This window comes from Entelurus aequoreus, linkage group LG01 (genome assembly GCF_033978785.1).
Source record: "Entelurus aequoreus isolate RoL-2023_Sb linkage group LG01, RoL_Eaeq_v1.1, whole genome shotgun sequence".
Classification (NCBI taxonomy): Eukaryota; Metazoa; Chordata; class Actinopteri; order Syngnathiformes; family Syngnathidae; genus Entelurus; species Entelurus aequoreus.
In genome coordinates, this window is record NC_084731.1 from 57,686,795 (window position 1) to 57,713,798 (window position 27,004).

Genomic DNA, 27,004 nt, shown 5'->3' on the forward strand with positions numbered 1-27,004 from the left:
TAATAATAATCATAATAATACATATGATGATAATAAAAATAATAATACATATATATATATGTATATATACAGTTTATATATATATATATATATATATATATACATATATATATATATATATATATATATATATATATATATATATACAGTATATATATATATCCATCCATCCATTTTCTACCGCTTATTCCCTTCGGGGTCGCGGGGGGCGCTGGAGCCTATCTCAGCTACAATCGGGCGGAAGGCGGGGTACACCCTGGACAAGTCGCCACCTCATCGCAGGGCCAACACAGATAGACAGACAACATTCACACTCACATTCACACACTAGAGCTAATTTAGTGTTACCAATCAACCTATCCCCATGCATGTTTTTGGAGGTGGGAGGAAGCCGGAGTACCCGAAGGAAACCCACGCAGTCACGGGGAGAACATGCAAACTCCACACAGAAAGATCCAGAGGCCGGGATTGAACTCACGACTACTCAGGACCTTCGTATTGTGAGGCAGACGCACTAACCCCTCTTCCACCGTGCTGCCGTATATATATATATATATATATATATATATATATATATATATATATATATATATATGTTAATATATATATATATATATTGGGGCGGTATGGCGTAGTGGGTAGAGCAGCCGTGCCAGAAACCTGAGGGTTGCAGGTTTGCTCCCCACCTCTTGACATCCAAATCGCTGCCGTTGTGTCCTTGGGCAGGACACTTCCCCCTTTCCCCCGGTGCCGCTCACACTGGTGAATGAATGATGAATGAATGATAGGTGGTGGTCGGAGGGGCCGTAGGCGCAAACTGGCAGCCTCGCTTCTGTCAGTCTACCCAAGGGCAGCTGTGGCTACAAATGTAGCTTACCACCACTAGGTGTGAATGAATGATGGGTTCCCACTTCTCTGTGAGCGCTTTGAGTATCTAATAATATAAAAGCGCAATATAAAAATCTAATCCATTATTATTATTATTATTATTATATAATTAGTACTTAATCTCGTTCAAAATAATGTAGACAATAAAATCTACTATTGGTCGCTGGCCAATCACAGGACACGACACTAGTTGCTCAAGGTGCTTAAGCAGAGATTTAAACCCTCGATTTCATGACTGTATGGTTGCTAACATGCTAACCGCTAATTCCTTGGTTCTCAAAAAATTTTCACAAAAATACCGCCTCGGGAAAAAACCTGGTTCTCCAAGTACCACCGTAATGAGCAACATTAAACTACAGTAGCGTAGTAGGCCTAGTATTAATTAAAAACAAGGCAGGGGTTTTATTTAACAAATATATTTAATACTTTTGGCCACTGTAACATTACACAGAGTTTGAACAATCACACTGTTGGAATATAGGAAAATAAAACACTGTAGTTAAGTGAATTTTTGGGGCACAGATGGAGCCTGTGCACACATTATGAGAATCACCAGACGAGTCTACTCGTTTGTGAAAAATGTAAAAAATGAATGAGAAAAAGTGTAAGTAGCAACATTTTGACGTGATCATTTTACTGTTGTGACTGTGGTCTCAGAATCCACTGCACTGCGCTCGCTACTTATTGCAGAAACTGCCGCAAATTCGAACAAACTACAGCTCGACTAGAGTCCTTCAATGTTGGGTTTGAACAGGAGAAGGGGCGTGTGTAAACGTTTTTATGTACTCTTGCTATAACACACACACACACACACACACACACACACACACACACACACACACACACACACACACACACACACACACACACACACACACACACACACACACACACACACACACACACACACACACACACACACACACACAGACTCAGCAGGTGTCGTTAGAGTCACTTTAATGCTGTATTCAAACAAACAAGGCAAGGAATATTCCGGGCTACATTTAAAGCGACCTCTCTTGTCTGTTCTCATCAAAGTGAGAACATCAACACTTGCTCATGTCAGCCAGAGGGGTGTGCGTGTGTGCGTGCGTGTGTGCGTGTGTGTGTGTGTGTGTGTCCATATTGTACACATTTAAGCCATTGACAGTCCCCCTCTAAAATCAAGGTTGCTGATTATCAAACATATTGATGAGCCCATAAAGGTCCAATCAGACGACGTCAGCATGGAGATGGCGTGTGGTGAGGATCACACCAACCATTGTCGTCACTCTCACGCCGTGCAGGAAGGCGCGGCCCGTGATGCATTCACAGGCTCACACAAACGCAGGAATTCCTGCAAGGTTCTTTTGGCTTGCCAGTTGGACTTGGGAGGAGCTTTAGATGCATATCAGGTCCTTGGTATTCCTCGCATGCTTTTGTCAGCCCTTGATTGTTGTGTTGGCGCTCTGACGCCGGCAGTCCACATTCAAGTCCTGATAGATGTGGTGATTGTTGTTGGCTGAGACTAAAGTTGTGTGTTACTACCTTTACAACTTGACCTTTGGAGTTGTGTGTTGACCAAACATCTTCTGTGCTTACGCATGCATCATTTAATTAGTGGCATGATTCCAAACAAGCTGTTAGCAAAAAGGCAAATTAGATTATTTTCCAAGCTCTAGAGCTCACCGATATTTAAGCCACACCCACCAAATCTTAGAAGAAATAAATGTTACACACCTTGATTGTTTCCAAACGGTGTCTGTAACACGGCAGTAAAACGGCTGATCAAACCAAATAGAAGTCATCGTCATGGACCCACTAACTGCAAATGCTAGGTCTCTAATGAGCTAAACAGACTCAATATATAAGTTGCACTGGACTATAAGCCGCAGATATATACCGGTAAGTAAGATTTTTTAAATGTTTATTTACATACCTAATTTGTGTCTCATTGTGTCTGTAACACAGCAGTAAAACGGCAGATCAAACAAAACAGAAGTCATCGTCATGGACCCACTAGATGCGGAAGCTAGCTCTCTAATTAGCTTAACAGACTCAATATATAAGTCACACCGGGCTATAAGCCGCAGATATATAGACTGATACAGAAGATTTTGGAAATATTTATTTACATACCTTAATTGTTTCCAAACGGTGTCAGTAACATGGCAGTAAAACGATGAATCAAACAAAACAGAAGTCATCGTCATGGACCCACTAGCTGCAAAAGCTAGCTCTCCAATCAGCTAAACAGACTCAATAACCCCATGGTGACATTTTGGTGAATTTACTGAGGAATTTCTGAGAGTGAAACAATACAAAAGGAATGTCGTTGTAAGTTAATGATACTAACACAGACACTCATTAACGTTTTGGCATTTTAGCTAATGCTAACGACACTAGCATCACTCCATTATGATATCACATACAAATATGCATGAAAACACTCACACAAACTGTTTGGTAGGTAAGAATTGTTTTAGTTATATTGTAAAACTTACAAACGTTGGTTGGAGTGATGAATAATAATACACTTTAATTTACACTTTTCTAGCGTAAATCAAACATGTCTGCAACTTGTGGACAGAGCAGACAGAGAAAAAGAAGGAAACCTTTGGGGATGTTTCTTTTTATGAGTATGATTTATTATTATTAGGATAGGATAGTATTCATTTATGGCGACCCCGAAAGGGACACACAGTAGAAAATGGCTTGATGGCTGGATGGATGGGGGAATGATGTGGTTGCAACGTCCACAAAAAAGACGGTAAAAAAGACAAAAACGTACACCACGATGGACCCTGTAGTGCTCCACGCCATCGTCTGCTGGGTGGGTATGGCCAGAGAAAACCAAGAGCTTGTGGAAGCTAATGAGCACAGCATGGAAGAATCTACTCATTCCGTCGGAGTAGCAGAGAGCTGTGGCGGTGTTTATTCCGAATGAGTCCCATAACATCAATCAAGTCAGGAGCATTGCTCTGTTGAATGTCGAGGGAAAGATCTTCTTTGCAGTCATGGCCAAGAGATTAACCGCTTACCTCACAGACAATGGCTATATTGACTAGGGATGTCCCTATCCAGGTTTTTGCACTTCCGATCCGATACCGATGTTGTTTTTGCACTTCCGATCCGATACCGATGCTGACCGATACTGGCCTATCCGAGCATGTATTAAAGTTTAAAGTTATTTAGCCTACTTAGTTGTCAGATTCATGTTGAAAAGGGTTTTAGTACTCTTGATAACAACTAGCCAGCTGAATTAGGGGAGTTTAAATAATACACAATGGTTGGTAACAAGAAACTGACTTATTCAAGGATAAACACAAAATAGACAAAATTATACATGACAAACAGAAATGGCATCATTGAACTAGGGCTGGGCGATATGGCCTTTTTTTAATATTGCGATATTTTAAGGCCATATTGCGATACACGATATATATCTCGATATTTTGCCTTAGCCTTGAATGAACACTTGATGCATATAATCACAGAAGTATGATGTTTCTATGTGTTTTGATTGATTGATTGAGACCTTTGTTAGTAGGTTGCACAGTGAAGTACATATTCCGTACAATTGACCACTAAATGGTAACACCCGAATAAGTTTTTCAACTTGTTTTTCAACTTTTTAACATGTAAAGCGACTTTAGGTACTTAGAATAGTGCTATATAAATCCCAGGTATTATTATTATTGTTATTATTGTTTAAGTCGGGGTCCACTGATTCATGATACAGATATATACTATCAGATATATACTATCATCATAATACAATCATCACACAAGATAATCACATTGAATTATTTACATTATTTATAATCCGGGGTGTGGAGGGGGGCACCAGATGTAAGTGTCAAAAAGACAGCTAAAAGAGTTTGATATGAGAATAAATCTAAAGTTAAAATATAGGGTAGAAATGCACCCATTTGCAGGAAATGTAGTCTTGATTTTCAAAATTTTCTTTCAAGGCTTGCATGTCTACATTAAAACATTCTTCTTCATACTGCATTAATATATGCTACTTTTAAACTTTCATGCAGAGAAGGAAATCACAACTAAAAAAATCACAAATTTTTTCATACGGTGTTGATGTGGAAATTTTTGCCTCTGCATTTTGATGGTGTGGGCGTGTGGCACCGAATGGAGATAAGCGTCTCGACAGACGTTACAATATTTGAACAATGATGACGAAAACTGTTTTCTCTGTCGTGTCCGTGTGTCAAAAATTGTTATGCGCTTATTTTTTTATCTGATTTTGTGCGTGCTCAAGCGCAGAGGACGGTTGAGCAGTGCGCAATTGCACAGGCGCGCACCTTAGAGGGAACGTTGCTCGCACGGCTTTGCTAGCATCACAGCTAACGTTAGCCGTGCTGCTACCTCTCTGCTCGGGGAGGGCGTATACATATGTGACGTATGACGTGACAGTATGTGACGTGTGTAAGAAGGTGCGCTTGCTGTCTGTGAGAGGGAGACAGAAAAGAGTGAGTAGAGCCTGTCGTGTAATGCCAGCAGCGAAAAGCAACTGCGTGAGAATCCACAGACCTGTGGATGTGTTGAAGGTGTGCTGGAAAATGCGGAACGTAAATTAGGGAGCAGCCGAAAAGTGGAATGTATTATTTAAATCGGTGCGTTGGAAAACACGGACCGGAGTTTTTTGTTTTAAACTGGATCTGGATCGGCATTTTCCCATGCCTTGCCGATACGCATTTTTTGGCAAATATCGGATCGGATCGGGACATCCCTAATATTGACACCAGCTGCCAGAAAGCAGGAGTACCAGGTTTTCCAGGATGCGTGGAGCATTCTTCAATGATTTGGGCACAGATCCAGGAATGAGGCTGAAGACAGGGCAGAGGCTTCTACCACTCCGAAGCTACATGGACGATGTCACTGTGGTGCTGCAAACAGCCCCATGCACGAGAAGGTGTCTGAAGAGGCTGGATGAGCTAGTGACATGGGCACGGATGAAGATAAAACCCTTCAAGTCACGAAGCCTCTCCTTGCGCAAAGGCACCAGGGACGACAAAACCATCTTTGTTGCAGGAGGTGAGCAAATCCCTCTACTGGTCAACCAGTCCATCCAAAGCCTGGGGAGGCAGTACAATGCGGACCTGTCGGACAAGCACGCAGGCACGGCAGCACGGAAACAACTCTCAGAAGGCCTAGCGAGTATCAACAAGAGCCAGCTCCCCGGAAAGTACAAGTTGTGGTGCTACAACTTCACACTGTACCAAAGGGTTATGTGGCCACTGAAGATGTGCGAGATTCCATCCTCAACAGCCAACGGGTTGGACAGACTAGCCAACTCCTACATCCGAAAGTGGCTGGGCCTACCGCGTTGCTTCTCCGACACTGGCTTATTTGGGGCAACTTCGCTGCATCTGCCGATCCAGTCCATCACCCTGGGCTATAAGCAGGAGAAGGCCAGATTGGTTCTTGAGCTGGAAAAATCCTCAGATCCTACAGTGAGGAATGCACGTGTACCCACCTGAACAGGCCGGAAGTGGCAAGCAGGGCCAGAGGTTGCCAAGGCCATTGGCAGGCTCCAACACCAGGAGATAGTTGGCAGGGTGCAAGTAGGGAGAGTGGGGTTTGGCTGGGGAGATTCTCCACGCCTCTGGTCCAAGGCCACAAAGAGGGAACGCAGAGCCATGGTTGTGGAGGAGGTCTCAAGGGCTAACCAGGAGCAATATACCATCAAGGCCGTGTCTCAAGGTCGCCATGGAAGATGGACCACTTGGGAAGGTACCATCAGCAGACCCATCAGCTGGGCCGACCTATGGAAGATGCCACAAGCCAAACTCAGCTTCCTACTCAGGGCAACCTATGACACCTTGCCATGCCCTAGAAACCTCCACCAGTGGTTCAGCCAGGAGGAGAGCTGTCCCCTGTGTGGTGCTCCCAACGCCAGCCTGCAGCACTTGCTATCAGGCTGCAAGATCGCGCTGACACAGGGTCGCTACAGATGGCGGCATGATCAAGTCCTGATGAAACTGGCAGAATTCCTGGAGAGCAGTAGACAAGAGGCCAACAGCCAGCCCATAGCCAAGCAACTTCCTGTCATGTTTGTGAGGTCAGGGGAAGGCAAAGGAGACACCAGCCGACAAGGCCCCCGCAGTGTCCTCTCTCTGGCAAGGGACTGGAGTATGAGGGCTGACATCGGCAAACAGCTCCAGTTCCCCCGTGAGATCAACACCACTTCACTCCGCCCAGACATCGTGCTTTGGTCTGCTGTTACCAAGTCTGCCATGATGATAGAGCTCACCATCCCCTGGGAGGAGGGAATCCAGGCAGCCTACGAGCGCAAAGCAGCCAAGTATGCAGATCTGGCTGCTGAGTGCAGAGAGGCAGGCTGGTCCACTACCATCAACCCTGCGGAAGTAGGCTGTCGGGGCTTCGTCGGTACATCAACTATAAGGCTGCTCCGAGATGTGGGAACGACTGGGGCTAAGCTCCAAAGGGAAACAAAGGCCCTTGCCGAGGAAGCAGAAAAGGGAGGCTTCTGGTTGTGGCTGAGGAGGAGGGATAAGTACTGGGGGTCGAGGCAATAAGATAGGTCAGCTGCAGGGGGTGGCAGGTAGACGTCCCTGCCACCGCTCCGCCACCAGGAGGCGTTCCGGGGTTAAAGAGAGTGAAACTCCAATGAGCGGTGGTCCCCGGCTGATGACCCTGCAGCTGACCCAAGGCACTGTAGGAGGCGCGTCAGGCATACTTGCCCAGCAGAAACAACACCATATCTGTACAATCAATCACCCAGCTCCGTGAGGCTCGTCCATCCCGATGCGCAATGTTAGCTCCGCAGCCCTGTCTCCTGCTCCGCATCGCCTCTTTGTTTGCACTTCATGGAACTGCGCATGCAAGTGACGTAAAGGCCACACTGGGGCCAGTGTGGCCTTTACGTCACTTGCATGCGGCCACACTGGGGCCTATGCGGGTTTACACTGGAGTCTGATAAAGACCACATTTTACTTGCAGTGTAAAAAGTCAGCTGGGAAAAAATCAGATCTTGAAAAACTCGATTGGGACCACTTTGGCCTAGTGATTAGAGTGTCCGCCCTGAGATCGGTAGGTTGTGAGTTCAAACCCCGGCCGAGTCATACCAAAGACCATAAAAATGGGACCCATTACCTCCCTGCTTGGCACTCAGCATCAAGGGTTGGAATTGGGGGTTAAATCACCCAAAATGATTCTCACTGCTCCCCTCACCTCCCAAGGGGTGATCAAGGGTGATGGGTCAAATGCAGAGAATAATTTTGCCACACTTAGTGTGTGTGTGACTATCATTGGTACTTTAACTTTAGTGTGAACGTAGTCCTATTCTGTCCTCTGTAGTCTGGAATGTTGATGTCAACGTTATCAAGTCTTGTTTTGAAGAAAGATCAGTGCATGTGTTGGTGTTGTTCGTTTATGTGTGAAGACATGAACTCATCTTTGTTTATCTGTGAAGACATGAACTCAAGTTTGTTTATGTGTGAACACATGAACTCATGTTTGTTTGTTTGTGTGAACACATGCACTCATGTTTGTTTTATTATGTGTGAACACATGCACTCATGTTTGTTTGTTTGTGTGAACACATGCACTCATATTTGTTTGTTTATGAACACATGAACTCCTGTTTGATTGTGTGAACACATTAACTCATGTCTGAACACATGCACTCATGTTTGTTTGTTTTGTGTGAACACATGAACTCGTTTGTTTATGTGGGAACACATGCACTCATCTTTGTTTGTGTGAAGACATGAACTCGTTTGTTTATGTATGAGAACATGAACTCATGTTTGTTTGTTTGTGTGAACACATGAACTCACGTTTGTTTGTGTGAACACATGCACTTATGTTTGTGTGAACATGTGCACTCATGTTTGTTTGTTTATGTGCGAACACATGCACTCATGTTTTTTTGTTTATGAACATATGAACTCCTGTTTGTTTGTTTGTGTGAACACATGAACTCATGTCTGAACTCATGTTTGTTTGTGTGAACACATGAACTCACATTTGTTTATGTGTGAACACATGCACTCATCTTTGTTTGTTTGAAGACATGAACTCGTTTGTTTGTTTGTGTGAACACATACATGAACTCATTTGTGTTTATGTGTGAAGACATGAACTAATCTTTGTTTATGTGTGAAGACATTAACTCATGTTTGTTGTATGTGTGAACACATGAACTCATGTTGGTTTGTTTGTGTGAACACAGGCACTCATGTTTGTTTGTGTGAACACATGCACTCATCTTTGTTTGTGTGAAGACATGAACTCATGTTTGTTTATGTATGTGTGAACACATGAACCATGATTGTTTGTTTATGTGTGAACACATGAACTCATGTTTGTCTTGTGAGAAATTCCAGAAAAAGAGGACTTCCCCTTCTCTCTCTCTCTCTCTCTCTCTCTCTCTGTCTCTCTCTCTCTCTCTCTCTCTCTTCCCTCTCCCTCTCTCTCTCCCTCTGCCCCAGATAATGCATAGCACAAAAGAAGTATATAAATATATAATAAGATGAAGGGGATGCTTCCTCCTGTACTATAAATAACTCGCTCACACTGCGTGTTGCTAAGGCTGGTTCTCAGCAGCCGCTCTTTCCTCATCCCTCACTCCTTCACTCATTTCCATCATTCCCGTCACTGGAGGTGACCCTCCAGTGACAACCAGTCCTGTGTAGCGATGACTCGTTTGCCCTCTTCAACATTTCCCGCAGCGCCTTGGTTGCAAAGTGTTACACTGACTCCTCTAAAAATGGCGGACAGGAAGGTCAGGTGAGGATGAGGATGTCTTAGCCAAGCGTGGCCCCTGGTCCACCTTCAAGTGGGCTTAGTGTTTTCCCTGTGTGGAGGTCAAACGCTCTCCTGGGAGGCAGCACCACCTGCTGGCCGGAAGGAGCATTTCACCCTGATTGACACGGAGCTTGTCTGCTTTCCAGAAAAGCGAGGCCAAGGAGGAAGAAGATGGAGGAGCGAAGGACCTCCCCGAGGAAGATGTGCGCGCCAGGATAGAAGAGTACAACTCCCGAGTGTCCGAGAACGGCATGACGCTGGTAGGTCGCTTCAAGCAGTACCTCATGCAACACTCAGCAAGTGTTTTTGTTTTTCAACTATGACCCATAAAGTCAGCCATTGCTTTCATTCTTTATAAGTTATAGGACATTTAACAAAATATTATTAACCTAATAAATACAAATCTAATAGAAGAAATTAATGATACACATTTATGCAATTAATTGCCATTTTATCTCATTATTTAACATTCAGTTTACTGGACAGTGTTTTACCCCCCAGGGGTCAAAGGCTGACTGTTGCGTTTTATTTTTGTTGATATTACAATATACATGTTTTTTTTTCTAAAAACGTTTTTGCATGTTAAATTTAAAGGGGAACTACACTTATTTTGAATTTTGCCTATCATTAACAATCATTATGAGAGACAAGACGGATGGATTTTTTTTAATGCACTCTAACTTGTAAATAAAAGTAAACAAAAATCTGTTTACAGCGAAGCCAATGGGAGGTCCTCTATTCCGCCCATAAAACCCAATAAAAAACATCCAAAAAGCGCAGACAATACGCCATTTACATTTGGTGACTTGAATATTACCAAGTATTAGTGATATTGTTATAAGTGCTGACGCAGACAAACTATTTATAGCGGCGCCGTAATCACTGGCTTGTGTTCCAATGTTAACTTGATCAGCTGTTTCCTTGCTCGTCCAACTTTATTGTAGATCATAAATCATGCCTCTCACCTGGACAGAAGACATCTGAGTAGGTATTCCGACAAGTTGGTACACTTTGACAATCAATTTAGACCTGGAAATGGCGAGAACAACATAAAAAGACGCTTGGCTCTACTCCCCTTTTCTTCATGAAGATAATGAGTCATTCTTCATCTAAATGGGAATATATGAACATCCTAGCAGTCTGCATCCTAATGACAGCAGACATTGTACAGTAAGTGATGTTTTATTATGTTTGTTGGCTCTCATGAAGTCTGCAGTGAGTAATCAGTGATTATGTTGGGAAAAAAAGTGAACGTCGTGATGCGTTTTTGAAATGAATGCGCTTAAAATGATCAAAATATGTAAATAATAAATGTTATTATAAATGTTACAACATTACATATATACCTACATCATGTATATAAAACCTTAATGGAGGTGTTTGGATGTTTTTTAAGGGCTTTATAGGCAGAATAGAGCAACTCTAAATGGCCCCATTGTAAGCGGACTTTTGATAGCATTTATTTAATATTTAGAATGCATAAAAAAAATATGTTCTTATAATTCTCATAATGATTGTGAACAAGAGGCAAAATTCCTGAAAAAGTGTAGTTACCCTTTAAGAATGTCAACGTCCAATTCTTGCCTAGGTGTACAATATTCCAGCAGTTTCAACAGTACCCCAAAACCAAACAGGACATTAAAATCATTTATCAAAAAACATAAAAAACTAGGCATTTTGAAGTTTATTTATATATATATTTTTAATACTCCAACAGAAATACATCAGCAGATATGATACATGCACATATGATACAGTATTTAATCTTGAAAAATGTGATAATTAGAGAGTAAGTTAGTAATAATAATTTGTGCTAAGCTGTCCTAAGACCGTATTGAATTCATAAAGTGTTAAAATAGTGTATCAAATGGAGTACATGAGTTATCGTCATGTAAAGAAATATTTTGACCAATTTTCAGGAGTTTCCATATTTTGAAATGCAAATGTTGATGATCCTCTTAGACAATATTGTTGTTTGATGTTAAATTAAACCAGATGTTTACTGACATATAATATTCATCTTTTAATAACTTTTACTGCAAATTAATAGCAGCTCCAAATATCACTCATCGGCCTCCTTGACTACTAATAATCGGTATCAGTATCGGCCCCGAAAAAAACATATCAATCGATCTCTAATAAAAAAACATTTTGCTTTTTTTTTTTACTTGTTGCTAAAACCTCTAAATCAACTTCAGCCAGACATGTAATTTATTTTATTTGATTTTATTGTAACCCTTTGAAGGCCGTTTGATCAAATGATGTCACATTCTGATTCTGATTCTGATTCTGATGTTACGAGCGATACGACTCTTACACAAAGTCACCATTTAATTATATTCCTTTTTTCCTTTGTTTTTTTTTAATTTTTTTATTCATTCTGATTCTTGGGGTGACATTTCGATTCAACACGTTTCTCGATTAAAACTGGCAATACATTGTTTGGTATGAAAATGGTAATAAACCTTTTCAAAAGCCGACATGTGACGTATAAGTGCAGCGAGTGAGTGTAGACATGAAACGATTTTGAGTAGGTATAACTAAAAATCTCGATTTTGATTTTTTTTTAGGATGCCCTAACACAGGGGTCGGCAACCTAACATGTTGAAAGAGCCATATTGGACCAAAAATACAAAAAAACAAATCTGTCTGGAGCCGCAAAAAGTTAAAAGCCTTATATGAATGTTATAATGAAGGCAACACATTAAGTAAGTGTCTCAGAAGGTGAGATAATTCCTAGAAATGACTGTTTTTAAACTGCCAAAGGTATTGATGTGTGTGTCCAAGTTAAAGAAAACAACTGGGGGTCTTCTTCTAATGGATTTATTACAATCTTTGCAAGCTGGGTAACGTTTGCTGTGGTCTGGAACAACATAGCACACAAACAACTAGCAAAAATGCAGCCAATATTACATACAGATAACGTGTCATGAGACATGCAAATATAAACAAGTGTGTGAACAAAATGAGACGTTAAGCACCGAGCTACAAGAAAGAATGGCTGAGCTACAAAAGGAGGTAATCTTGCCTTTTTAGAGCGTTCTGCTGGAAATATTCGCCAGTATAGAGGTGCGTACCCATTCTAGTGGCCCATTTATGTTTATTTGTGAATACCGTTGCCATGTTAATACAAAATGGTCCCAATTTAAAGTACCGCCATCTGCGCGAATAGCCCCTTTTCGACGGTATAACATATGTGGGGATTCGTTGGCCGGTTCGTCCCATATTATGTGTAAGAGGAACGTGCGGAACAAGAATAAAAAAGTTAAAAGTTGAAGTATGAGCACTAACAATATGGGCTGCTTGCATTGCAAGCACCCATTCACTGCTGTTTAGCAGTGCACCCATTCACTGCTGTTTAGCAGTGAATGGGGTGCTGGCATTGCAGCAGTCCCATAATTAAATACACAGAGGATATAAGTAAAGGAAATTAAATGAACTCAAATATACCTACAAACGAGGCATAATGATGCAATATGTACATACAGATAGCCTAAATAGCATGTTAGCATGGATTATTAGCACTCCATGCAAGTCAATAAAATCAACAAAGCTCACCTTTGTGCATTCACGCACAGCATAACATGTTTGGTGGACAAAATGAGACAAAGAAGGAGTGGCATAAAACACGTCTTTCTGTAGCAGCGTCGGAGAAAGTTGTACATGTAAACAAACTGTTGAGTCACAGTCCACACAACTGCGGCGAGTTCAAGGACCGCCAAAATTAGTAGGACAAAACGGCGCTGGCCAAATACTGTCGTCAGTGAAGCATAAACACAAACATATTAAACTGTGGGCTTTCTAACAATTAGGAAGGTGTGTGTCATGTTTGTCCTCCTACAGAAACTGTATTAAAACAACAAATATTTTTCCCCCCATCTTTTTCCATTTTTGACCAAGATCCAGGGAGCCACTAGGGCGGTGCTAAAGAGCTGCATGCGGCTTGAGAGCTGCGGGGATCCAGGGAGCCACTAGGGCGGTGCTAAAGAGCTGCATGCGGCTTGAGAGCTGCGGGCTGCTGACCCCCGCTCAACAGTTAGTATACATTTGCATAACTAGTTATTTTACTAATTTAATCAAAAAAAGTTTGGTATTTTTGTTTAGGTCTGAAGTTTATTGAGAAATTAATTCAAAATTAGAAAAAATTAAGGAGTTTCATGGCCTGTTTGGCTTTAAAGGTCATGAAAATGTGATGTTTTCAGAGGGTTAGATTGGTAAATAAATGTATGAGTTCATTATTAGACAAAGTTTAATTCCGCTGATATGTGTGAAGAATATGAAACATTCAATAAATATTCTTGAAATATTGCAAGCTGCAGTGTTCCCTTCCTGTAGATTTAAAAGTGTTACTCATCCTTGAGCTTCCTTCTACTTTTGATGCACACTAAAAAAATGTTGGGTTAAAAAAAATAACCCAATTTTAACCCAACTGCTGGTACAGAAAAGGACGAACCCCTTATTTGAATTATTTTAACTCAACATTTTGGGTTAATTTTTTTCAACCCAACATTTGCGTTGAATTATTTAACCAGAAATTTGAGTTATGATAACTTAATGTTCGGTTATTCCCCACCAAACTATTGGGTTGAATTATTTAACCCAAAAGTTGAGTTATGCTAACTCAATGTTGGGTTATTCCCAACCCAACTATTGGGTTGCGCAATTTAGCGCTCCTTGACCCAAAATTTGGTTAAAAATTATAAATTGTACTGCTGGTTTGTCCTACTCTTTCCCAACTACTGATCAGAATTATATTTATTCCATTAAAATATACCCAAAAGCCAGATATGAGTGACATGTTTTACAAGAATATGTATTTATTTGACAGAACAACAGAAACATATTCCAGAAATTGGGTAACTTTACACACCGTCTTTGTGCGTGTCCTGCAGGCGTCTGACGGCTCCTACACGGGTTTCATCAAGGTCCACCTCAGGCTCAGTCGGCCGGTCACGGTTCCCGCTGTGGATGCTGGCAGCCCGGTGGGGGTTTTGGGAGGAGGCCCCGACGGAGCTCCTTTGGAGGGCCAAGACTGCGTTCAGGGCGAGGAGCGGACGTCCTTCTACCTGCCGTGTGACTGCGTCAAGCAGCTGCACATCAGCTCCACCACCACCACCGGGGAGGTCATCCAGGGCCTGCTGAAGAAGTTCATGGTGTTGGACAACCCCCGCAAGTTTGCTTTGTACCGGCAGACGCACCGCGATGCTCAGGGTGAGGGACAGAGGACCAGTGGACCGCGGGAAGAGCAGGGATAACTCCTTTCCTGTTTCTCTCTCGTCAGATCTGTTCCAGAAACTTCCTCTGTGCGAGCGTCCTCTTCTTCTGAGACTCCTGGCAGGGCCTGACCCGCAGACGCTCAGCTTCGTCCTCAAGGAGAATGAGACTGGAGAAGTGGAGGTGAGGAGGCATGAAAACATCTATAAAAACAGAGAGGATGATAGTCATAATAATAGCAAGAAATAGATTTTGTTCCTTAATTATTTAGGTTTATTTTTTAAATATAACTTTATTTAACCCACAGTCTTGTTTGTTTTCAGAGGAAATGCAAATTATGATGTATTGCTTAATTTAGGTAAGAAATGGTGAATAAAAGCTATATTAATTTAGCAATATTGATTCATAAATGCTGAGGGAGACAGCTTTATATCAATCAAACTTTATTTATATTGTACTTTTCATACACAGGCAAGTGGCAACACAAAGTAAAATAAAAAAGTAAAAAATAGCAGTCACACACACATTCTTGTATTTGTTACCTTTTTGAGACCTCTGAAAAATGCCTGCCTCTTTAGAACCTCTTTAGATACCTGTATATAAATATTTGTATTTACAACATTAATGATATATACATACTATGCAAATATAAAAAAGGTAAGCTTTAAGTTATTTCTTTTTTTTGTCATTGTTTTTTAATCTTTATTATTTACTTCAAGTTACGACAGTATGTCTCTAAATATATATTTATTATTATTTTTTAATTAATTTTGGCCGAAGAGGGCGCATTTAAATTTCTTACACACACTTGTTATTACATATGTTGACCAGAAGGGGAACACTTTTAAAAGCAACACACAGTCAATTTGAAAAATCCCTCCTTTTTGGCACTACCCTAATTTTGATAGATTTCACCACCAGGGGTGCAAATGAGACATTCTCTATTAGATGCAATGGTTTTCTGTATTGAGACCATGATTTATGTCCTAACTTGTTCACACCTCCTCATATGGAAGGTACTTTTCCTTGTTGATGTCTCAAGAAGGGTAGAAATACAAGAACACACACACATTATTGACAAAAACAAAACATGGCATTGAGGTTTGAGGAAAAACGTCACCTTTGAGGCATCCACATTGGAGAATAACTCAAATTAACGTCATCTAACTTAGATGTAAAATATAAATAATATTTTAATAGGTTAATAAATACATAACATTGAGAGAATAATATAGTAGACATAATAGCAATAAATACAATACAAAATACCACAATAAAATGAAAAATATAATAATAATAATGTAACTATGCATTGATTTCCCCCCCTAATTAGATTTTTTTTAAATAAAATGTAACTTTCTTTATTTAACCCACTGTCTTGTCTATTTTGAGAGGAAATGCAAAACATGATGTATTTCTTCATTAGTTTGGGTTTGCTTCATTTAGCTAACAAATGGTCATTAAAGGATGGCTAATACAACAATTAGCTTGCTAAAGCTAACACTTAAATAAAAGTTGTTTTCATGTATTTTGTGTATAAGTGCATATACAGTACGGTGAAAAAGTCTTTGTCCACCTCTACTTTTGTTGACCTTTTTTTGACAGATACATGCCTTAGCAGCTATTTTGTTTAATAAAGGCTTTATTTCATTTAACATTTAGACAGACATCTTCATATTTCAATCAATCAATCTCTATTGATATAGCACTTGTCCTACAGGCAGGTGGCAACATGTTTGTATTGGAAATAAGTTATAATAATCCTTAAAATGACTAACCCTGCATTTGTTTGTGTTGAAAATTAGTTATACTCCCTAAAGTGAGTAATACTACATTTGTTTTTTTGTATTGAAGATAAGTTATAATAGTATCTAAAATTAGTAATTCGTTGGTTTGTATTGAAAATAAGTTATAATATTCCCTAAAATGAGTAATACTATGTTTGTTTGTACGTTTGTATTAAAACTAATTTATAATAGTATCTAAAATCAGTAATACTACATTTGTTTGAATTGAAAAGAAGTTACACTCCCTAAAGTAAATAATACTAGGTTTGTTTGTATTGAAAATAAGTTATACTCCCTAAAGTGAATAATACTACGTTTGCTTGAATTAAGGCTGCAGCTAACGATTATTTTTCTATCGATTAATATATAGATTATTTTTTTTGATTAATCGGTTAATCTATAGATTATTTTTTTCGATTAATCTATAGATTATTTTTCCTTTTACCGATTATTTTTTATTTTATTTTATTTAAAATGAAGATGAAAAAATAAATGTAAGCCAGTTTTTTCAAAAGGCATGGCTTTTATTTACAACAAAAAAAAAGTATGGCCACTCAGTCAACATTGACAACAACATGACAAAATATTCTGTAACAATGTAAACATTTAAAACTTTTAACATTTAACAAAATTAAAAGTAGCTTATTTGCTTTTTAATGTGCAAATATAAAAGTAAACATCCAGTGCAAATCTTAATATTCTGCAATATCAATCAATCAATCAATCAATCAATGTTTATTTATATAGCCCTAAATCACAAGTGTCTCAAAGGGCTGTACAAGCCACAACGACATCCTCGGTACAGAGCCCACATACGGGCAAGGAAAACTCACCCCAGTGGGACGTCAATGTGAATGACTATGAGAAACCTTGGAGAGGACCGCATATGTGGGTAACCCCCCCCCCCCTCTAGGGGAGACCGAAAGCAATGGATGTCGAGTGGGTCTGACATAATATTGTGAAAGTCCAACACATCAGCGAAAGTCCAGTCCATGGTGGGGCCAGCAGGAACCATCCCGAGCGGAGACGGGTCAGCAGCGTAGAGATGTCCCCAGCCGATGAACAGGCTAGCGGTCCACCCCGGAGCAGAGTAGAAAAGAAAAGAAAAGAAACGGCAGATCAACTGGTTTAAAAAGGGAGTCTATTTAAAGGCTAGAGTATACAAATGAGTTTTAAGATGAGACTTAAATGCTTCTACTGAGGTAGCATCTCTAACTTTTACCGGGAGGGCATTCCATAGTATTGGAGCCCGAATAGAAAACGCTCTATAGCCCGCAGACTTTTTTTGGGCTCTGGGAATCACTAATAAGCCGGAGTTCTTTGAACGCAGATTTCTTGCCGGGACATATGGTACAATACAATCGGCAAGATAGGCAGGAGCTTGACCGTGTAGTATTTTATACGTAAGTAGTAAAAGCTTAAAGTCGCATCTTAGGTGCACAGGAAGCCAGTGCAAGTGAGCCAGTATAGGCGTAATATGATCAAACTTTCTTGTTTTTGTCAAAAGTCTAGTAGCCGCATTTTGTACCATCTGTAATCTTTTAATGCTAGACATAGGGAGGCCCGAAAATAAAACGTTACAGTAATCGAGACGAGATGTAACGAACGCATGGATAATGATCTCAGCATCGTTTGTGGACAAAATGGAACGAATTTTAGCGATATTACGGAGATGAAAGAAGGCCGTTTTAGTAACACTCTTAAAGGCCTACTGAAATGAATTTTTTTTATTTAAACGGGGATAGCAGATCTATTCTATGTGTCATACTTGATCATTTCGCGATATTGCCATATTTTTGCTGAAAGGATTTAGTATAGAACAACGACGATAAAGATTGCAACTTTTGGTATCTGATAAAAAAAAGGCTTGCACCTACCGGAAGTAGCGTGACGTAGTCAGTTGAACATATACGCAAAGTTCCCTATTGTTTACAATGATGGCCGCATGAAGTGAGAGAGATTCGGACCGAGAAAGCGACAATTTCCCCATTAATTTGAGCGAGGATGAAAGATTTGTGGATGAGTAAAGTGCAAGTGAAGGACTAGTGGGGAGTTGAAGCTATTCAGATAGGGAAGATGCTGTGAGAGCCGAGGGTGACCTGATATTCAGCTGGGAATGACTACAACAGTAAATAAACACAAGACATATATATACTCTATTAGCCACAACACAACCAGGCTTATATTTAATATGCCACAAATTAATCCTGCATAAAAACACCTGCGTGTTTGTTATGCTAGCTCCTAGCTCCTCTGCTAGCTCCTAGCTCCATAGAACACGCCAATACAATTCAAACACCTGATCAACACACACAATCACTCAGCCCAAAAGACAGTTTACCTAACCCAAGGTTCATAAAGCTTATATATTTTTTAAAAGTTACGTACGTGACGCGCACATACGGTCAAGTTATCGAATGTTTAGCAGCCAAGGCTGCATACTCACGGTACCTGATATTCAGCTGGGAATGACTACAACAGTAAATAAACACAAGACATATATATACTCTATTAGCCACAACACAACCAGGCTTATATTTAATATGCCACAAATTAATCCTGCATAATAACACCTGCGTGTTTGTTATGCTAGCTCCTAGCTCCTCTGCTAGCTCCTAGCTCCATAGAACACGCCAATACAATTCAAACACCTGATCAACACACACAATCACTCAGCCCAAAAGACCGTTCACCTAACCCAAGGTTCATAAAGCTTATATATTTTAAAAAAGTTACGTACGTGACGCGCACGTACGGTACGGTACGTGTTATGCTAGCTCCTAGCTCCTCTGCTAGCTCCTAGCTCCATAGAACACGCCAATACAATTCAAACACATGATCAACACACACAATCACTCAGCCCAAAAGACCGTTCACCTAACCCAAGGTTCATAAAGCTTATATATTTTAAAAAAGTTACGTACATACGCAAAAAAAAGCCAAAGCTGCATACTCACAGTAGCACGTCTGCGTCTTTGTCATCCAAATCAAAGTAATCCTGGTAAGAGTCTGTGTTGTCCCAGTTCTCTACAGGCGTCTGTGTATCCAAATCAAAAGTCCTCCTGGTTAGAGTCTCTGTTATCCGAGTTCTTCCATCTTGACTGCATCTTTCGGGAATGTAAACAAAGAAGCGCCGGCTGTGTACTGTTGTGGCTGACTACGTTCGAAAAATACGTCCATTTCGCACCGACAACTTTCTTCTTTGCTTGCTTGGCTTCCTTCTCCATAATGCAATGAACATGATTGAAACAGATTCACGAACACAGATGTCCAGAATACTGTGGAATTATGAAATGAAAACAGAGCTTTTTCGTATCGGCTTCAATGTGGAAGGCATACCCGTGTTCGCCGGGCTACGTCACGCGCATACGTCATCCGCAGAGGCGTTTCGAACCGGAAGTTTAGCGGCAAATTTAAAATGTCACTTTATAAGTTAACCCGGCCGTATTGGCATGTGTTATAATGTTAAGATTTCATCATTGATATATAAACTATCAGACTGCGTGGTCGGTAGTAGTGGGTTTCAGTAGGCCTTTAATGTGTGACTCAAACGAGAGAGTTGGGTCGAAGATAATACCTAGATTCTTTACCGAGTCGCCTTGTTTAATTGTTTGGTTGTCAAATGTTAAGGTGGTATTATTAAATAGATGCTGGTGTTGAGCAGGACCGATAATCAGCATTTCCGTATAAGCATTTCAAAAGTAAAAGTATTGCTTATTTTGCTTTAAAATGTGCAAAAATAAAGATAAACATCCAATACAAAGAAGTGCAAAACGAAATATTCTCTAACAACAGTAAACATTTCAACAAAAGTGAAAGTATTGTTTATTTGCTAAAATGTGCAAAAATAAAGATAAACATCCAATACAAAAAAGTGCCAATCTAAATATTCTGGAGCACTGTAAACATTAAGTACTGCTTTTAAAATGTGCAAAATAAACATCCAGTCCAACACAGTACACAATTACCAATTCTACTCATTCCAGTGAGTGACTAACAGTTGTAATGAAGAAAGGTTAGCATGTCTACATGCTCTGGTTCTTTTCTTGTTTACAATATTCCCAGCAGCTGAAAATAGGCGCTCAGAAGGGGTCGATGTGGCTGGAACTGAGAGGTAATTAGCCTTCACCTCAAACCAGGACTGCGAGTGAGCTGAGCTGCAGTTTAAGTTTCTAGAAGGTCAACGGGCTCATAGTGATGTTACTAGTAGTTGACTGGGAGGTGTTTATTATCATTTGGGGAGAATCCGCTGCCTGATGCTCATCTGCTAAACACCTATCTGCTAGACGCTGAAGCGCTGACTACATGCGCTCTGAATACGCACTGCTGATTGGCTGGTAATGCTTTGTGTGTACCAATCAGATGGTTGTGTGGGTGGGACAATGCTGCGTGCTGACAAGACAGAGGCAGAAGGAGCAAAGCAGCTTGTTAAGACTTTAGCAGCTAAAGTTAGCTTTAGCTTAGAAACTCGTTCGGTACACCCCCGTACCGAACCGAAAGCCCCGTACCGAAACGGTTCAATACAAAACACGTACCGTTACACCCCTAGCAGATACAAATGACACATTCATGTTTTTTGTAATGATGACAACGTATGCTAACGCGGACGATTGACTAGTTGATGGTTTTCTTTTCAAATGTTCGTTCATAGCCGTTGTGCTGCTACGATAAGCCATTTCCGCTCGACACATCGTGCATATAACAACATTATTAGGCCGTGTATTGAAATACTCCCACACTTTTGACGACTTTTGGCGTGCTTTTCCCCCCTCGCTCGCACAGTCTGCTTTGCGCTCCGCCATGACGGTAGTGTGACGTAAATATGCGACGCGTCGACGCACAAAAACGGCGTCGACGTATTTACGTAACTGATGACGTCGACTATGTCGACGCGTCGTTTCAGCCTTAGCTTGAATAGAAAATAAGTTATAATATTCCCAAAAATTAGTAATACTACGTTTTTTTGTATTAAAAATAAGTTATACTCCCTAAAATGAGTAATGCTACGTTTGTTTGTATTGAAAAGAAGTTATACTCCCTAAAATGAGTAATACTACGTTTTTTTGTATTGAAAAGTTCTGTTCCCTACAATGAGTAATACTACGTTTGTTTGTATTGAGAATAAGTTATACTCCCTAAAATGAGTAATACTACTTTTGTTTGTATTGGAAATAAGTTATAATATTCCCTAAAATGAGTAATACTTCGTTTGTTTGTATTGAAAATAAGTTATAATATTCCTTAAAATTAGAAATACTACGTATGTTTATATTGAAAATAAGTTATACTCCCTAAAATGAGTAATACTACGTTTGTTTGTATTGAAAATAAGTTATAATATTCCCTAACATGACTAACACTGTTTGTTTGTATTTAAAATAAGTTATACTCCCTAGAATGAGTAATACTACGTTTGCTTGTATTGAAAATAAGTTATACTGCCTAAAATGAGTAATACTACGTTTGTTTGTATTGAAAATAAGTTATACTCCTTAAAGTGAGTAATACTACGTGTGCTTGTATTGAAAATAAGTTATTATAAATAAAGTTATGGTATGGTATGGTATACTCCTTAAAGTGAGTAATACTACGTTTGCTTGTATAGCAAAGAAGTTCTTCTCCCTAAAGTGAGTAATACTACGTTTGTTTGGATTGAAAATAAGTTATAATATTCCCTAAAATGACTAACACTATGTTTGTTTGTATTGAAAAGAAGTTTACTCCTAAAGTGAGTAATACTACGTTTGCTTGTATTGAAAATAAGTTATACTCCTTAAAGTAAGTAATACTATGTGTGCTTGTATTGAAAAGAGGTTCTACTCCCTAAAGTGAGTAATACTACGTGTGCTTGTATTGCCTCTACAGTGGCATGCGTTCTCCGTCCCGGAGCTCCAAAACTTCCTGGTCATTCTGGACAAGGAGGAGTCTGAGCGCGTGCGAGCGGTGGAGTACAAATACACCGTGTACAGACGGAAACTGCAGAATGCTCTGCAACACCAAGAAGAACACCTTGACCCCTGACCCCTGACCTCGTGCCACGTGAGGTCAACGCAGGGAGAGACTAAAACGTGATCTCAGAGTTTGGAGAGGAAGTCCTCCTTTCTCCGCATGTCCACACCTTCTCAGGACGCATAACAACCCTCAGGCGGCCATCTTGGATGGGGCGTTTGAAGACTGCAAGGGGACAAGGAGCCGCCCTTCTTCTTCTTCTCCTTCTCCCGCCAAGTGTCCGCTCATAGAACCTTCTAGGCCTCAGGACGCCGAGCAGAAGGCACAATCAGACGTGCAGGAACAAGGTTTCTCCTGCCTGAGTAAGGTGGCGTGACACAGGTGCAAGGAAAAGAAAATAATCCTTTATTTCCTTGCTATTTCATCCCACATGTCACATGACCAACCTCCGTAAGTGTCACATGACCAACCTCCGTAAGCGTCACATGAGCAACCTCCGTAAGTGTCACATGAGCAACCTCCGTAAGCGTCACATGACCAGCGAATCCCTTCATAACCTCCTTTTTGAACGCAGGACACCTGAGGGTTTTAAATGGAAGACGGGTTTTACCACAGTGATGTGCGATACCACCGATTTACTTTCCGATGTGATACCAAGTAAAATTCAGGCTGGTATCGGCGATACCGATACTTTGTGCAAATATACCGAACGTGTCTGAAGTTGTGTATATTAACAGATTATCTAAAAAACAATAGTAAAATGTAGGAAAAAAGAGCAAAGAATGTAAAATTTAATGAGGAAAAAGGTGATTTTTTTTTTTAGAATAATGATAATAAACTTTTTTTTAAATTGATTAAAAAATATAAAAAAGCCTCCCCCCTTAAAATATGAACACAATTTAGTTGGTTGATTAACAAATTAAATAATACTAATTTATGAATTAATTTGACAAATGACAACAATAATAAACACTTAAATGTGTTAATATTTTCAAACAGGCAAAATAATATGCAGTTAAACAACTGTATTATTTTTTTTCAGTTATTATATGGGAAAAAAACATCAAAAATGTAAAAAAAAAAAAAAAGAGCAAAAAATGTCAAATGTCATGAGAAAAATATGCTTTTTTTAGACAAATAATAATACTATATTTTTTGTATTCAATTAAAAATATAAAAATGCCTCCCGCCCCTTAAAATATGAACAATTTAGTTGGTTAATGAAAAAAATAAAATAATACTAATTTATGAATTAATTAGACAAATTACATCAATTGTGTAAGCGAACATGAACATTTTCAAACAAGCAGAAAAATATGCAGTTTAACAACTGTATTATTTTTTTCAGTTATTATATAGGAAGAAAAAAAAATGTAAGAAAAAAGAGCAAAAAATGTCAAATGTCATGACAAAAAGATGCATTTTTTAGAATAACAATAATAATACTTTTTAAAAAAAATTCAATTAAAAATATAAAAATGCCTCCCGCCCCTTAAAATATGAACAATTTAGTTGGATAATGAAAAAATTAAATAATACAAATTTATGATTTAATTTGACAAATTACAACAATTGTGTAAGCGAACATGAACATTTTCAAACAGGCAGAATAATATGCAGTTAAACAACACTATTATTATTATTTTTATTCAGTTATTACATGGGGAAAAAACATCAAAAATGTAAGACAAAAATTAATATGTAATGAGAAAACACTGAAATGTTCTAATAATTGTTAATAATAAACTTAGTCACACACTGGATCTGTTTTTAGCATTGTCTTAAAATAAAATATCAATATGGCTGACGCATACTTTGACTTTTCAGTGATGGAAAAAGTTCGGACACCCCCGATAAAGCATCGAAAGGTATCGATGTTTTGATTTGAGGATTGATATTAGCACACAAAGATCTGGTATCAACAGTATCGGTATTCCAGTATCACTATTTTCCTGACTATAAGCCGCTATACTTTTCCCCAAGCTTCGAACCCTGCGGCTTATACAACGGTGCAGCTAATCTGTGGATTTTTCCATCTCTTAACGGCTAAATTCTGTAAGGGATTGAGCAAAGAACTCAAAGTACTAAAACGATCCACTTCAAGAAAGTCTTCAAACTTTTACAAAGTACAAGGAAGAAGAATCCTGATAAACATCTTCTTCATCTCTAAAGGATGAATAAAGAGATCGATGACTTCTGTTTTGTTTGATCCGCCGTTTTACTGCCGTGTTACAGACGCCGTTTTGAAACAATTAAGGTATGTTAATACCTTAAATTTACACAATATTGCTGTGTAAATAACGTATACATCTGCGGTGTGGCTAATATATGGAAGAAAAAAAAAGTTCTTCTAAAATGTAGTGGGTGTGGCTTATAGTCTGGAAAATACACTAGACAAGACCTGGTAACTTTTAAGTGACACTATCAGAGGTTTATTATTGACCCGGATATAAGACGATCCCTCCTTTTTAGACAAAATCGGATGTTTTCAATGTGGTCTAAAACCTCATCATCAATAAAGATTGGTATCACTAAGTATTATTTTGGCATATAAATGATAATAGAACTGTTACAAAGGTTCCTAATTAGTAATATTGCGTCATGTTGTATTGTTTTGTCAAAAATGTTAATTGCCAGTAGGGAAGAGATTTATACGGCCCCATTCCTGGGTGAATCTTGCGTGGGTTGATCATTTTGCAATGCAGTCTGCTGAAAATGATTGAAAGCTCCACTCTACATAGCGACTGTGGTCAAAGTTGGAATTGTCACAAAATGCATTTTAATATAATCAACACCTGGTGACTTAAGCGGATCATGCACTTCTTCAATTTGTCACGTTTCATGTGTCAGGTAAATTGCAACGAATGGGGCCATAATAATCTCCTTCCTAGCGTACCTAACCCTGTTAATAAGATATCAAATACAACAAAATATTTTTGATAATAAAGAATACCGACCTAACCACTGACATATAGAGCATAAACTGATATTTTACTTGGTATCTTTATTGTCGATATTTGTATCGATCTGTCCTCCTTTTGTTTACATTCAAGAATTCTCGCTTAGTGGTTAGCATACGTCCTCCTACTGCGTGTAGTGCATGGTTAGCTATTCCCGGTCCCCAGAGGAAGATACTTAGAGGAAACGTTGTTTATTTGCCGCTGCGGAGGCGCGGATTACTCACTCAGAGGTGGCTTTGCACTGTGGGGGGACGTTAGCCGCTGACGATGACGTCAACATGTGTTGTCACAACGGTGTTTAAAGATTTATCGCAGGCCAAATTTGTAACGTTTATATCGTCTGGATCGCGCGACCCTACAGTAGGGAAGGTGTTCATATGCTCCTGGGTGGATCTCGCGTGAGAGGAAGAGGGGGTGTGGGTTAATCATTTTGCAATGCAGTCTGTTGAAAATGATGGAAAGCGCCAACTCGACATGGCAACTGACGCCGTGGTCAAAAAACACATTTTAAGATATTCAACCCCCCCTCCCCCCAAATATGTCACGCTTCATGTGTCAGGTAAATTGCGACGAATGGGGCCCATATGAGTCCCTTCCTACTGGATCTTAGTCTAGTCAACAATTCAATTCGGAGGAGTTCAATTCGACTGTCAGCCTCGCAGTCGGCCATTGAACCCCCGCCCCCCTCCAAGGAGCTTCGACTCTGGCAGGACTTTTCGTGTCTTCAGGTCACCGGTTTGTGTGAGTGACAGGAAGAAAAGCGGGGCCGTGTTTGGCACTACTTGGATGTATAATCCTTGGGTGGTCCATTGTGTTCAGACCTAGGGTATCTTACATTGGGGTCCATGCAGGGTTTTTCAGTGGCATGGAACCGCGTCGCATCCTCACGCAAACTACAGAACGTGACGAGGACACGGCGATAATCACGGTCGCGGTTTAGGACTTCACGCTTGATCAAGTACTAGAACCAGTACCTCGTCCTCCTTGCTTTTGCTGTGCCGTGGAAAATCTACTTGAGGTGGTTTGTTGTCGTGACAAATATTTTTGTTCTTTTGCCGCCGTTTTGTCTTTTTGCGTGACGGCCCACAGGTTTTTATTGGAATGTTGTGAAGGGAGGCTTCTCGGAGCTGATCCTGAAGGCAGTGCCTTGTGTTTTTCCCTGGGTCCACAGTAGGGACCCCACACCTGCGTGTGCTCGTGCACAGGTGCCTCAGCGTCTGCGTGCAAAGGTTTGCATGTGTGAAAATGTTGGACTCGAACATTTATTCCCATTTTCTCTGCGGTCTTTGAACGCTCCGTTTGTCCTTGCAACAACATTTGTGTGCCAGAGTTATTTATGACAACTAGAAGTGTGTCACTTATATGGATGCAGATGTACAGTAAATATTCACTTGTACAGAATATCTTCTGACTGGAATAAATGAAAAATGTCTCTGA

General features: G+C 39.9%; 1 protein-coding gene across 2 annotated transcripts in view; it reads left to right on the forward strand.

Moving 5' to 3' along the window:
• rassf5 (Ras association domain family member 5) overlaps positions 1–27,004 on the forward strand; it is a 114,496-nt gene extending 87,492 nt beyond the window's left edge. For both annotated transcript variants that reach the window (XM_062054905.1, XM_062054914.1), the window contains exons 3-6: positions 9,804–9,917; positions 14,550–14,868; positions 14,939–15,054; positions 22,524–27,004. In XM_062054905.1, coding sequence (XP_061910889.1) covers positions 9,804–9,917; positions 14,550–14,868; positions 14,939–15,054; positions 22,524–22,679 — 705 coding nt within the window. In that variant the 3' untranslated portion in view covers positions 22,680–27,004. The remainder of the gene's footprint in view (positions 1–9,803; positions 9,918–14,549; positions 14,869–14,938; positions 15,055–22,523) is intronic.